The 13,808-nt window shown below is 44.8% G+C and overlaps 1 protein-coding gene across 1 annotated transcript in view; it reads right to left on the bottom strand.

The window, feature by feature from the left end:
• Positions 1–227: 227 nt before the first annotated feature.
• The window catches only part of TMEM178B (transmembrane protein 178B), a 440,499-nt gene continuing 426,918 nt past the window's right edge, over positions 228–13,808 (bottom strand). Inside the window, exon 4 of the mRNA XM_084811725.1 lies at positions 228–478. Coding sequence (XP_084667851.1) covers positions 228–478 — 251 coding nt within the window. The remainder of the gene's footprint in view (positions 479–13,808) is intronic.

Below are 13,808 nucleotides of genomic sequence, written 5' to 3' on the forward strand. Positions count from 1 at the left end.
ATGTTTAAGAACGAGATGGAAGAGCGATGTTGCAGAAAAGCTATTCCCACCTCCAGGAGAAAGAACAAGAGCGATACAAAGTCTGTAGAGAAGATGTAGGCGCCATATTGGGCTTCACTCTACCTTGGCACTGGCATCCGTTTGAGTTCTATATATAATATGTTTATGTATATATATATATATATATATTTATAATATGTATATTTATAGGTTTATTTGAACTTGTTTTAGCACACTGTCCCATTCTCAGGTCTCGATTTGGGGCAGTTGGTCCTGGGGACAGGTTGAACAGAGGGGGCCAGTGTGCAGAAGAAGCCGGAGATCAAAGTGAGACCCAGGCCCCCCCATGCACAAAACATCGACCAGCCATAGCCGTGGCTGATGTCGTCAGGAAGTCCGTACAGGTACCGGGGGTATCGGGAGAGCTCGAAGTTGATTCCAGCCACGCATGTGCACAGTGAAATGATGCAGAAGGTTCCTGGAGAAGGAGAACAAAAGGGGGAAAAAGGGAGGGGAAGAGGATGAAGGAGGGTTAGACTTATAATTCAAAGTGCTGCTATTAACTAGTGCTGTGCCAAAACCCCACCTGCCCTTTTGCAGCCTCTTGGTTTCCTTGCGAAAGCGGTAGTCATTTTTCTGCCTCTTTCATTGGGTTGCTGAAAATTTTGGAGAAATTTCTCAGGGTGCAGGGCTTCAGTAACACCTTACTGTAAGGAGGTGGCAGAGGGAACTGGGGGTCAGTTCTTTCTTTTACCATTCCCCCCCCCCATTTTGCCCTCTCAGCGTCTCTGGCTGCTTGAGCTTCTTGGAAAGCCCCCTGGAGGACTTATCCAGGGTTTCTTTCCCTGGGGCTTTCCAGTGCCGCTGCCAGCTGAGAGCCTGAAAGCTGAGCGAGTAGTTGTTGCTATTCTTCTTCTTATTTTTCTTCTTCTTGTTATTAAAAGGACTTTTAATAACAACCCAGCAAAACCAAAAATGCCTCTCTCAGCTTTCAGGCACTCCGCAGGCAGCAGCACAGGGAAGCCCCAAGGGAGCGAGTGCTGGCTAAGTCCTCCAAGGGGCTTTCCAAGAAGCTGAAGCAGTCCGAGAGGCTGCAAGGGCAGGGGGGAGGGGATGGTAAAAGAAAGGGCACCCCCACTTCCCTCAGCCACCTCTTTACAGTAAAGTAAGCCCTGAAGCCCTGCACCCTGAGACATTTCTCCAGAATTCTCACCCCTTCCCACAATTTTCGGGTGCGATTTCTTTTTGCCCCTCCCGCTGTTAAGGAAATATCCAAGGCAGGTTAGGCTGAACAGTCAGAAATTTATTAAAGCACAACACGGCTGTGGGAGAGACAGGCGAAACTGTGTCTCCCCCAAATAAAAGAAACAGGATGCATTTATTCGGACTGAAAGTTGGAGAACAAAGAAAATACACTACACATGCTCAGAAACCAATTAGTACTTAGCAACGGTCTTATCAGCACAGTGGCCTTCTTATCTTTAGGGATGAGATACTTTGGTGGATAGGAATTTTCTGCTTATGAGCAAGTTACAATTACCTTCTCATGGTCAGACACATACACATTCTCTAAATCCCATCAGGCACTTCACCTGAACCAAACTACTTACAAGGCCTAGTCAGGCCTACCTTCACATCACCAATGAATGGTCAAAAATAAACAGAAAAATTTAGCGCAGTGCTAGTTTTAACCTACAAAGCTCTAAATGGCTTGGAGCCAGGTTATCTGTAGGATCATTTTCTTCCATAAATAGCTGCCTGGATCCCAAGAAAATCTTTGGAGGGCCTTCTCCATGTGCTCTTGCTAAATGAGTGACTGGCTGCTAAGAACAGGGCCTTTTTGGTGGTGACACTCTCGCTGTGTAATGCCCTCCCTAGGGAGGATAGCCTGGCATCTATATTGTGGTCTTTTTGGCATCAAGTGAAGACCTTTTATTTTCCCAGGATTTTTAGTCCTTCCGTTTCAAAATTTGTATTAATATCTTTTTAGATCTTTGCACTGCTGCTGGCTTTTATCTTGGTTTTTACTTTGGTTTCATTCTGTTTTTAACACGCTTTTTTAATATTATGTTTTACTTTGTTATTGTATTTTATGGTTTTCAGTTTTGTTTTGTGGAGAGCTAATGGGTGGCTGTTGTTGTTGTTGTTCAGTCGTTAAGTCATGTCCGACTCTTCGTGACCCCATGGACCATAGCACGCCAGGCCTTCCTGTCCTAATGGGTGGTACAGAAATGCAAAAATAACTACATAATAAAAACAATCACTTGCCCGCTGTGTGAAAGCAAGAAGATGGGTAAAACAGCTGAAGAACTGGATACAGGAAAGAGAGACATGGATGGCTTTCAGGGCAAGGCTAGGGCCAGTAACTCTAGAGTGCCAGTTTTATTTATTCCTTTAAAATATTTTTATCCCATCATCTATCTCCAAGGCAGCCAACAGACAAAAGGTTTTTTTTAAAAAAATCAATTAAAGAAACAAACAAACCTAAAACTGTAAGTTAAAACAACACATCCAAACCAGCAGCAAACTACAAAGGGCCAAATAAAATTGTTTTGGGCTAGCAGAGAAAAGAATGAAGCGTAGCTTCCCAGCAGACATCTCTGGGAAGCACGTTCCAGAATTTGGGCAGCGCTATTGAGATGGTCTTATCTCTGCTAGCCAGCTGTCTGAGGGTGCCACCTCTGAGGGTGGGAAGTAGTAGATTCACACCTGCAGAGCTTTCCATGGGCCTATTGGGGTCCTGTGATGCATGTTAGGGTGGCCATGTGTCCTGCTTTATGGAGGACAAGCCTCTGTTTGAAGAGCTGTCAGAGGACATGCCTCTATTGGAAGCCATCCTCGCTTTGAAGGGCTGTCCAGTCCAACTTTAATTTAAAGATAAAGAACCTTAAGAAGGGAGAACAGGGCCTTGAAGGTGCCCATCAACAGCAAGCACCTGTACAGCAGACTGAACAGAGACACACAACTGATTTGGTCACAGTCATCCTGACGACAGTATGGTTGATGTATTGTGTTACTGTTTAAATTATAGTTATTATTTCCAAATTTGCATCTGTATGTACAAATTAGCATATGCAGATTTTATACAAATCAGCATGCTCTTTTAGGGGGAGATACACAAGTGGCCACCTTAGAGGATATGCCCTCTGCTGGGAGAGATCTCTGGGGGGGGGGCACTTTGTCTCACCCTAATCCCCCATAGCTGGCCATCTGAGGTAGGCAGGACTGCATTCTTAGTCTTCAAGCTGCACCAAAGCATTTTTGACTTCGGATTTTTGCTTGCTGTTAAGAGACTAATGGTGCAATCCTGTGCATGTTTAGAATGAAAGAAGTCCTACAATGCCCAGCATTCCGCAGCCAGCCATGTTAATTGAGGAATGCTGGGAGTTGTGGGACTTTTTTCGGTTCATGCATAGGATTGCACCCTAAGTTGGCTGCTCCTCTGGAATTTGGTTTACTAGTGGGTAGCTGCATCCCCAGTCACCCATGCTTAACTATTCTTGGTTCTTGATGATCATTTGTGTCATCCTTACACATCTCCTCAGAAGAGCAATGGCAACAGCAGGTCATGAACTAGAGCAGAGGCAGGGAACACATGACCCTTCAGAAGTTGTTGGACTGCAATTCCCATCAGCCCTAGCCAGCATAGCCAAGGATGATGAGAACTGCTGTCCAATGACATCTGGAGGGCCACACATTCCCCATCTCTGAACTAGAATGATTGCATTACTCAACTAGATCTGCAAGGCTGAGCAATCACACAATGTATATGCAGAAATAAAATCAAAGCAGGTAGAAATTAGGCCAATCATGACATACACCTCACCTTCTAATCAGGGTAAATGAATAAGGAGGTGGAAAGGGAAGGAGGGAAGGATAAAAATATGGGCTTTGCAGCCTCCACCTGCTACCAGGGACAGAAATAATTACATCCAGTTTGCATGATTTCTGCCCACACGTATTTGCTGCAAGGTGAGGGGGAAAGAGGAAATGCTGATCTTTAAATTGGTGCAATTTTCAGTATAAAAACACGACTCTCTAGCTGTTAATAAAGAATACCTAGCATTACTGTGGTACTTTTGAATGTTTAAAGCACTTCACATGCATTATCTTGCAACAACCCTAGATGGCACATTTCGTTTTCCCCGTATTGCAGACTGAAGGACTGAGGCAAAATGGCTAGCTTGGTAGGCATGGCAGAGGCCATATTCATAGCTCAGTCCCATAGCCACTATATAATACCAGCTCTCATGGTGTTTTTCAGTGCAGTCACATATTATGCATGGCCTCAAATTGCCAATGGTGTACCAGTAAAAAAACAAGCACAATCAAGGCCAGAGACACAGAATTCTAGTCTTTTTTGAACCCTCCTCCTGTAATGTACAGATGCAAGGGCAGCCCACCCCAACCTGGCGCCCTCCAGATGTGCTGTCATACAACTCCCATCTGGGGTGGCTGGGGATGATGGGAATTGTAGTGCAACACATCCAGAGGGCACCAGGTTGGGGAAGGTTATGCCAGGTATACCATTTTTATCACAGACAAAACCAAAGAGCAGAAGAAATGCAAGACAGCTACTATGCCCCAAATCCCCTATAGGGGGTTGGACTAGGGCTACCATCTTGCATGGGTGACCCTTTAACAGTGCCACAGCAAAGGAAGACAAAGCAAATATGGCTTCTCCCAGCTATCATCCACCCTCCCCTTGTCCCTGCACTAGCAAGCAGAACTCTCGTTCTTGCCTCGAAATAAGTGTGTGTGTGCGCATGGGGGGGAGCGGGAGAGGTGCATCCATCATCTTTCACAGCTGTATAGACAGTGGAGGCTGGTGGCTCCAATGTCAGTGGGGCGGTGAATCCACTCTGGGTTTCAGTCAGAACTTGTCAGAACTCTAACTTCACACCTTGGATAGCTCCTTTAGAGTTCTGACTAGTTCTGACTGAAACCCAGAGTAGATTCACTGCCTCACTGACGTTGGAGTCACCAGCCTCCACTGCATACAGCTCTTGAAGGGCTAGGCCCGAAAACCCTAATTAGAGGTACAGACCCTGGACCGGGTTGTCTTTAGCCCTGTTCCTAAGTCCTAGGCCCTGGCTACTTGGGTGTTCCCTCCTCTACACCCTACATGCAAGAGGAAATAGGAATAGATATTAAGAATGAGTTTAAATGGAGATGGACAGAAAGCAGAGCCCTGGAAAGGGAAGGAATAGAAAGAATGCACTTTACTTGCTGCTCCTTGTCTCGGGTGTTTGTCCTTTCATCAGTCCCCCACCCATGGGCTCTAATTGGCTGACTGTCACTTCACTGCATTCCAAAAATATCCCATTTGCAGGAGCCTAATTTAATTTAATTTAATTTAATTTTCACTTGTGATCCACCATGGCAAATGAAATATTAGTCAACAAAAATACGATTCATATTTCAGACTTCATTAGGAAAGAAGATGCTTAGATTAGTAGTTAAAAGTTCTGACTTGGGGCTCTAGAGACTGATTTCAAATCCCCGTTCTCCCATGATAGTCTGGGCACATCAGCTTTCCTGTGATAAGGCCGTTTGTTTGTGATTTTTCCATTCCTTAATGAGAATGATCACTCTTTTTCTGCCCCAAAGGAGTTGAGGCCAGGATTCCTTTCCCTTCAAATTTCCCTATATGTCTCAGTGTGCCTGGGTTGGCTGAAGAGAGCCGCAAGGGAAACGGAGGAGGAACATATAAAGTTGCTCTACGCCAGGCAGTGAAGGCTGGTGGTTCCGATGTCAGTGGGGCGGTGAATCTGCTCCAGGTTTCAGTCAGAACCAGTCAGAGCTCTAAAGCAGCTATCCAAGGTGTAGAACACCCTGGGTGGCTCCTTTAGAGTTCTGACTGGTGTTGACTGAAACCCAGAGCGGATTCACCACCCCACTGACATCGGAGCCACCAGCCTCCACTGATACCAGGTCAGACTATTTGTCCATCAAGTCCAGTATTGCCTACTGTGACTGGCAACAGCTTTCCTTTCCCACCACCTGCCACCCTGATCCTGTCTTTTGAACCAGAGCGGTCATGGAATGAACCTAGGACTTTTTGCAGGCCAAGCAGGTGCTCTACCATGGGGCTGTGGAATATGGTGTACAGTTCTAGTGATGACAGTTCAAAAAGGATACAGTAGAGCTGGAGAAGGTGCCCCCCTCCAAAAGGCAATCAAAACGATCTAGGGGCTGGTCTAACACCCCTAGAAGGAAATGTTATGACACACTTAGCTTAGAAAAAAAGGTGAGTAAGGATGAAACATGATAAAGGTGTATAAAATCATGCATGGTGTGGAGAAAGTGGAACCCCAAGTCCAAACATATTTGGCCCCAGTCATTACAAGAAAGGCCCTGATTCCCAAACCCACATTTTTTGAGACCAGAGCCTTCTTCAGAACTTTGCGCTCAGTGCATGAAGGTCTACACGGAAGTGCAGGAATGTTGCGGGCGCTGCGAACTGTGCACCCCCATCCCCCTACCCAGTTTAGCTCTATATGTGAGCAGGCACATGCCTGAATAGGGCTAAAGTTGTTCTCCACGTGTACAGTCTGACAAAGGCGACAACAGAGGGGGCCAGGGCGATTGTCCTGCCATTTTGAACTCCTGAAGAGGACTGATGCGAATTAGGAATGTATGAATCAGTCTGTATGCTGTCTGTGTCAGTTTCACATGTATCATAACTCCATTCAGTTCAAATTCTGCATTATTCTGCAATTGTTTAAAAAACCTCCACATGAAAATTTGCATTTATTTTCTTACAAAACTGTCCCTTACATATGCGTATTGGAAGTACCTATTGAGGCTGGTCAGGCAAAGTGACCCATGATCCATGTCTATAAATACTTGTTATTGGTGAATAAATATGATATACAGGGTTCCAATCAGGAATGGAATAGGGAACTGGATTGTTGTCGCATCTTGCCTAATCAATGGATCGCCACCTTGGTATCTATATCTGTCACATCTGTGGATCTTAGGCTGTGTCTTATTCAGCAAAATCTTTTGTTTCATGTAAACTGGATGCTGCAATGTCTCTCTAATAAGGGTTTATCTAATCTGGCTAATTGCTGGTGGTACAATGCAGCATATGCTTTAAACATACATTTTGGTATAGTCCAATAGTTGCTTCTTTTTGGGAGGAGGTTATTATACGGATACATTTTATACTGGAACAATCTTTAATATTCACAGATGTACGCGCTCTTTTAAATTATTTACCTGCTTCTTGGAAATTAATGACTGGTCAGTGTAAATGGATTTTCTGCCCCCTTTGACAACTCAAAGACTGATATTATAACAGTAGAAGGATAAATGCTCACCTCCTATAGTGCAATGGATTGAGGACCTTACAACACTTTCAGTATTTGAATGAGTGGCGTATAGATGCCACCTTTGAGTATTTAGATACATAGTTAGCTTATGTATAATTGCTAGAAAGTTGTATTTTCATATATATGCATTTCATATGTATTCACTGATATAAAAAAAAGGTAAAGGTGTCCCCAACCAGTCGTGTCCGACTCTAGGGTGTGGTGCTCATCCCCGTTTCTAAGCTGAAGAGCCAGCGCTGTCCGAAGATGCTTCCGTGGTCATGTGGCCGGCATGACTGAACACCGAGGTGCACGGAACACTGTTACCTTTCCCGCCGAGGCAGTACCTATTTATCTACTTGCAATTTCTTGCTTTCGAACTGCTAGGTTGGCAGAAGTATTCATTGATATGGATATATACAAATCTATGTATGTATGTATATTTTTTCACTCTCCTTTTTATTTTTTTGTTGACATTTCACAATAACAATGAATAAAAAAAAAACATATGCATTTTGTATGCATCTGTCTATCCTGTGTGTGTATCCTGTGTGACTATCCCTCTGCATATCCCTCCCAATAGGTGCATCCAATGCTCTCTATCCAACCTGTTTTTCTGCACCCCCTTCCCAACCTAAAATGTGGACCTGGCTCAAGAAATACAGCATCCTGATTAGCTTCTTAAATTATTCCACAGCCTTATCAAATTATTGAAGAATAAAATTCAACTCCCTCCCTGCTTCACAGTGATGAGCCCCATTCTGCCGGAGCAGCTTTGCAGCGAACTCCTTCTGTGCATGGATTAAACGCCTCAGCGGCACCAGGCTCTTGAGAGTGCTTTATTGTTTGGCACACACAATTGTTGGCCTGCACAGAATATAAATGATTGTTTAATTACACACGGTAGCCTCATCATCAGCTGACAGACGGGTGCGTGACAGATAGGGTTTAGTTTAAATCTGCCCTTATTTATTTATTAAAATGCTTTGGAAAGAACCAACAGCCTGATTGGCTATGTGAGGGCACAAATCCCCCTGGATTAGAATTCAATATACTTCTTTTGAAAAACACGCACACACCTAAGAATCACAATAGACAACTGAAGTGCTTTTAATAGGGTGAATTTGGGCTGCTTCATACAGGTTCCCTGACAACTGAGCAGCTGTGCCTCTCCTCAACCGACAGTGTGCCAAGAATCATGTGGGGAACTCTCTAGACTGAAGGCAGGCACAGCTGCGCTTGTTCCCGTGTTTGTGGCACATGGCTGGCCCAAGACATTTTGCTGCCTGAGGTGAAGGACAAGATGGCGCCAGACCCCCCCTCCCACCCCCATTTCACATACAGAAGCTGTCTTGCCTGACCATTGACTTTTAGTTCAACATTGGCCATGGGACATCTTGCACTGCACCCAAAGGAAGCAGGCTAGCTTTGTTGGGAATATCGCAGCCTTGTCTGCAAGTTACTGGAAGGGTGCAGTGGTGCAGTTGGTTAATTAATGCATGGGACTTTAGACCTGAGCTAGCCTTAGGATCTCTATAGCCTATAGGGGGGTTTCCTGCTCCTCCCCTCCCCCCCACAACTTCTTCCATTGCTGGGAGCACACATGTGTTTGTTCTCTTGTTCTTGCCTGTGTAAACAAACACAAAGTGGACTGAACAAACTCCTTTTGAAACCCTATGCTGTACCTGCATTTATATGCAAGAATATTGTGAGTAAAATCATTTTACCTTTTCTTCACCAAAGAAGGATGTGGTCTCTTTTTTATTCTAAGATAGCCTTGTGTGCACCTGGGACTGGTAAACTGGCTCATTCTGTTTTGCCTTTTTGGTTTTCTCTGCTAAATTGCCTTTCTAACAGGAGGCATCATTACCAAATAATTCCCATCAAGCTTAGGGGGTGCAATGAAGGCCATGTGACACATACAGCTCTTTCCTCCAACATCTCCCCTCAACATCTAATCTACTGCCTGAGTAAGATGGCCATGTGTCGCCTTTTACAGAGGGCAGTCCTCTATTTGAAAAGCTGCCAAACACCTCTATTTAGAAGGTGCCCTCTAGTTGAAGGGCTGACCCAGTCTGTTGTATTGTATGGTTTTAATTATTGTGAACTGCCCAGAGACAGCTTCGGTTATTGGGCAGTATTGACATGTAATAAATAAATAAAAATGAATACATACATACATACATACATACATAAAATAAGTCCAGTTTAAAGATAAAGAGCCATCAGCAGGAAGAACTGAGCCTTGAAATTACCCATCAACACCACCTGAAGAGCAGACTGAGCAAGGTGTAGAAGTGACCTGTTCAGTTTTCCACATTATGGTGAGATGTACTGTATTTCTATTTAAATTAGAATAAGGGTATGAAACTTTTGCACAGATCTGTATCTTCTTTTGTCTTCTCTTTTGGTAATGCATTTTATCTTTTTTTGGTGATTGATAAGTGCCAACTTTATGCCTGAGACAGTTGCCTCACTCTGCCTAATGGTAGGGCCGACCCTGTTGTGGTAGCTGGGGGGAAAAGTATAGCAAAAATGGCTTCTGGCTGCCTTCTTGAACAACTTGCTACACAGTAAACCAGCCTGCACAACTTGTGATCCACCAGGGCTGTCTTCACTGTAATATGGTAGGCAACCAAACAGGTCTGGGCCAAGACATTATGCTGCCTGAGGAAGAGTGGTGAATTCCCCCCCAACACACACACACACACACACACACCTCTTCTCAGATTTTGCCATCTGAAGCAGAAAATCCCAGAAACACCTCTTATCCTCCCTCACAATAACAATACAATAACACAAACTAAATAACTAACAATTTGCTTCCCTTTTATGGAATTCAAAATTTCCTGCCTGAGGCAGCCACTTCACTCTGCCTAATGGTAGGGCTGGCCTGTGACCAAACCTCTGGGTTTTCTGCCTGCCCATTGTGTGTGTGTGTGTGGGGGGGGGGATGGGTGTGAAAATGGATGGCACTGAACTTATGAAAGCATATACTGAAGATTTGCAAGGACTGAGGTCTTCCATCTTCAAATGGAATACACATTAAGAATTTCAGCCTTGGAAGAAGTCCTTCTCTAACTTCCACATGATCTCTGTTTTAATTTGAACTGACTTTCATTATTAGAGGGAAAGGCTCAGCTGCTTCTACAGGAATAAAGGGACTTTAACTTTCTTTCTGACCTCTTAGCAACATAGCCCATTCATCCTTTCTCCGGGATGCATATAATAGACCTATTTCTAATCTATAAAAAGGAGATTGGTATCTCTGACTTTGGCTTTTACTTTGAAAGGGGAACTTAAGAGTTGCTGAAATTTGTCAGTCTGACAACCTTGTAGACTGAAGAACTCTCCTTATCTTTAGAACAGAGAGATAAGACTGACTTCTCTTGGTGAGGATGTGCAGGTTCAGGAGCTGCATAGACCTCGTCTTCCTCCTTTATTCTTTCTCTTCTAAAGAGCTCTATGAAACTTGAAAGTTTACTCACTTATCCCTTCACCCAAATTTTGGTCTGTGAAAATCTATTCAAGGAGGTGTTCCATTAAAAAAAAAAAGGGCTCATTTCTGGTTCACGTTCAGCTGAATTGTTCTGGTTTAGGCTATGGAAGTTTAGGTGTATTTAATTTGGTTTAAAATTAATACATTTTTTCTGCTATTAAAATGAATCAGTTCAGAATTGATTCATTAATTAAATTAAATACACCTAAACTTCCATAGCCTAAACCAGAACAATTCAGCTGAACGTGAACCAGAAATGAGCCCTTTTTTTTTTAATGGAACACCTCCTTGAATAGATTTTCACAGACCAAAATTTGGGTGAAGGGATAAGTGAGTAAACTTTCAAGTTTCATAGAGCTCTTTAGAAGAGAAAGAATAAAGGAGGAAGACTTGGGGAAATGTTATTAGTATTCATATTATGATACTGAATTATAACACCACCAACAACAACAACCTAAGTGGAACCTGCAACAAAATGTTGCAGTGTGGAGGGCTCCTGTTCAGGATTCCAACCACCCATGCCCTCTTCAAGGATATGCCACTCGTCAACCACCTATTCGTGGCTCAACCACCTATTTGAATAGTTTCCTCTTAGTCAACCAACTATTCATCAACCACCAACCATTCGTCAACCACCAACTATTTTGTCAACCACCTCCCCCCCCCCCCCACACACAACAGTTTTCTGTCCCCTCCAAAGCTCAGCTAGCATTGCGTGGCCACTAAACATGCTCAGGCCTCACTGGGCTGGTATTGGGGATCCCTCTGAAATTTTCTTTCCTAAAGATTTTTTTTTATGTCTGCAAACTTTGGGGTTCCCTCAAGCCTGCTGATGCTGCCATCTTGTATGTATGTGGTTCCATTTTTGCAACATATAGGAACTACACTGAAAGAATGAGTTTGCTATTAGTATAGTGCATTATGTATGTAGATACATATTTATTTATTTAAAGCTTTTTTAAACCCCTCTCTTCAGACAAGAATGCTTCTAGAGCAGCTTACATATGATAAATAAAAAACCAGACAGTCCCTGCTCACAGGTTTACAAAGTAAAACACATGACACAAAAGGAAAGAGGGAGAGGGAGAGAAGAGGAGAACAGCAAACCCTGGCACCAAGCTAAGCAGGGTCAGCCCTGGTTAGTACTTGGATGGGAGACTGCCTGGGAATCAGGCTTCCTGCATTGAGCAGGGGGTTGGACTCGATGGTCTTGTAGGCCCCTTCCAACTCTACGATTTTCTATGAAGTCTTAAATAGTCCTTCTTATAATGACCAGCTGGAATGGAAACAATTCAGGGAGAGAAAAAGGCGAATGTGGCTGGTCTCTTAGCAGAACTGATGCTTCTCTGCTTCTCATTTCTCCTTCTGCTGCAGCTTGATGGAATAGTTCCATCAGGACTGTCCCCCCAGGGCCTTCTACCACTGATTGCATTCATATTTGATAAAGTAATTAATATTTTGATACTGTATCCTACTCTTAAAATATAGTGTTAACCATATTGGGAAGAAAACCCAACAACCTGGGCATGAAGTTGGGAGGGATGGGTGAGTGGGCAGGAGGGAATCCCAGAAAAGGTTTTTCTAGAATTATTCATTGAAACAGAAAGATATAATGTGGTAAGTGGGAACCCACAACAAAATGTTGCAGTGTATTCCAACCTCCCCCCCCGCCCATTAGTGCTGCAGAGGGTGGGGGTGGGGGTTTCAGGAGGGGTGGAGGAATAACAAATGGATACCCTTTTTCTTTTGCATCCTTTTGAAATCTTCCCCTACTGTGCTATATAGCAAAAAAAGTCCCATATTCAGAGCTCTCTGCCAGTCCCAAACTGAGCTCTTTATTGCTATATAGCAGAAAGGCAGGGCCAGCATCAGGGGTGGCCATGGCTGGGCACTGGTCGATGGCCAATGCTCCAGAGGGATCTACTGACAAGATCCCCCTGGAGTTGTTCTTCCTCTTCCCCATAGGGGCGTACAAAACCCCACTCACCTGCATCCGCAGGGGGTCTGCCGGGGGGGAGGTGATCCGTTCCTCCCTTCCGGAATCCTCCCTGGCCGGCGCCACTCTGCGGTGACTCTGTGGAGCCGCTGGCCGGGCCCATCCGCAGCTGGACCTCCATCCGCTGCCAGGCTGCTGTGGCCGCAAATGGCATCCTATGTAGGGGACGCCATGTGCGTCCCCCCTGTAGCCGTGATAGGCTATGTAAATGCTTACGTAGCCTAACATGGCAAAAAGCAGGGACGCAAATGGCGTCCACTACGCAGGACGCCATTCGCAGCCGCACACCAGAGCAGAAGACTGCAGCAGCCGGATCTGGACCCGCCGGCGGCAGGTAGGATCCGTTCCACAGGGACTTTGCCGAGTGGCGGGGGGAGCAGTCCATTCCGCCACGGACTCCGGGGGGCCAGATTCTAAAGAATCAGGCCTCACTGGAGTCTGTGGCGGAATTCTCCACCATCCCTACTTCCCCATTACAACCTGCTTGTTCACTGGCCTCTTGCTCTGGCCCAGATAATGGTGGTGACAAGGAGGAGCAGGAGATGCCGCTCCTTGCTTGCTTACTGGTTCTCTGCTGGTCAAGCAAGCAAGTGGTAGCAATGATGAGAAAGGGGAAGAGAAGGAGCAATAGCAGCTGGTGACAATGGCGGTGAGAAAGTAGAGGAGAGGAGAGGGTCCTGGAGAGTGGGAAAAAGGGAAAACAGTGTTGTTTTCCTTTCCTCGCTCTGGAAACCTCCCCCTAGCATGGAGAGGGGAAGATTTTATAGCATGCACCTCCCCACTGACCCAACTCCATTTCCATTTTTTCTCTCATTTCAAAGCACCCCCTCAACATTTCATGGCTCAACTGAGGCAAAGGCCATCTCAGAGCCTGTTCTAGCTAGACTGTTCCTGCCCCACTAAAGGGTCATCCACCACCAACTGCCCGGTAGGAAGGATCCCGACGACATTTTGATGTTTTTATGGTGATTTTATTAATGTATTTTCCACTGATGCT

Source organism: Heloderma suspectum, chromosome 7, assembly GCF_057233095.1.
Source record: "Heloderma suspectum isolate Gila_16-S chromosome 7, 16-S_ref, whole genome shotgun sequence".
Classification (NCBI taxonomy): Eukaryota; Metazoa; Chordata; class Lepidosauria; order Squamata; family Helodermatidae; genus Heloderma; species Heloderma suspectum.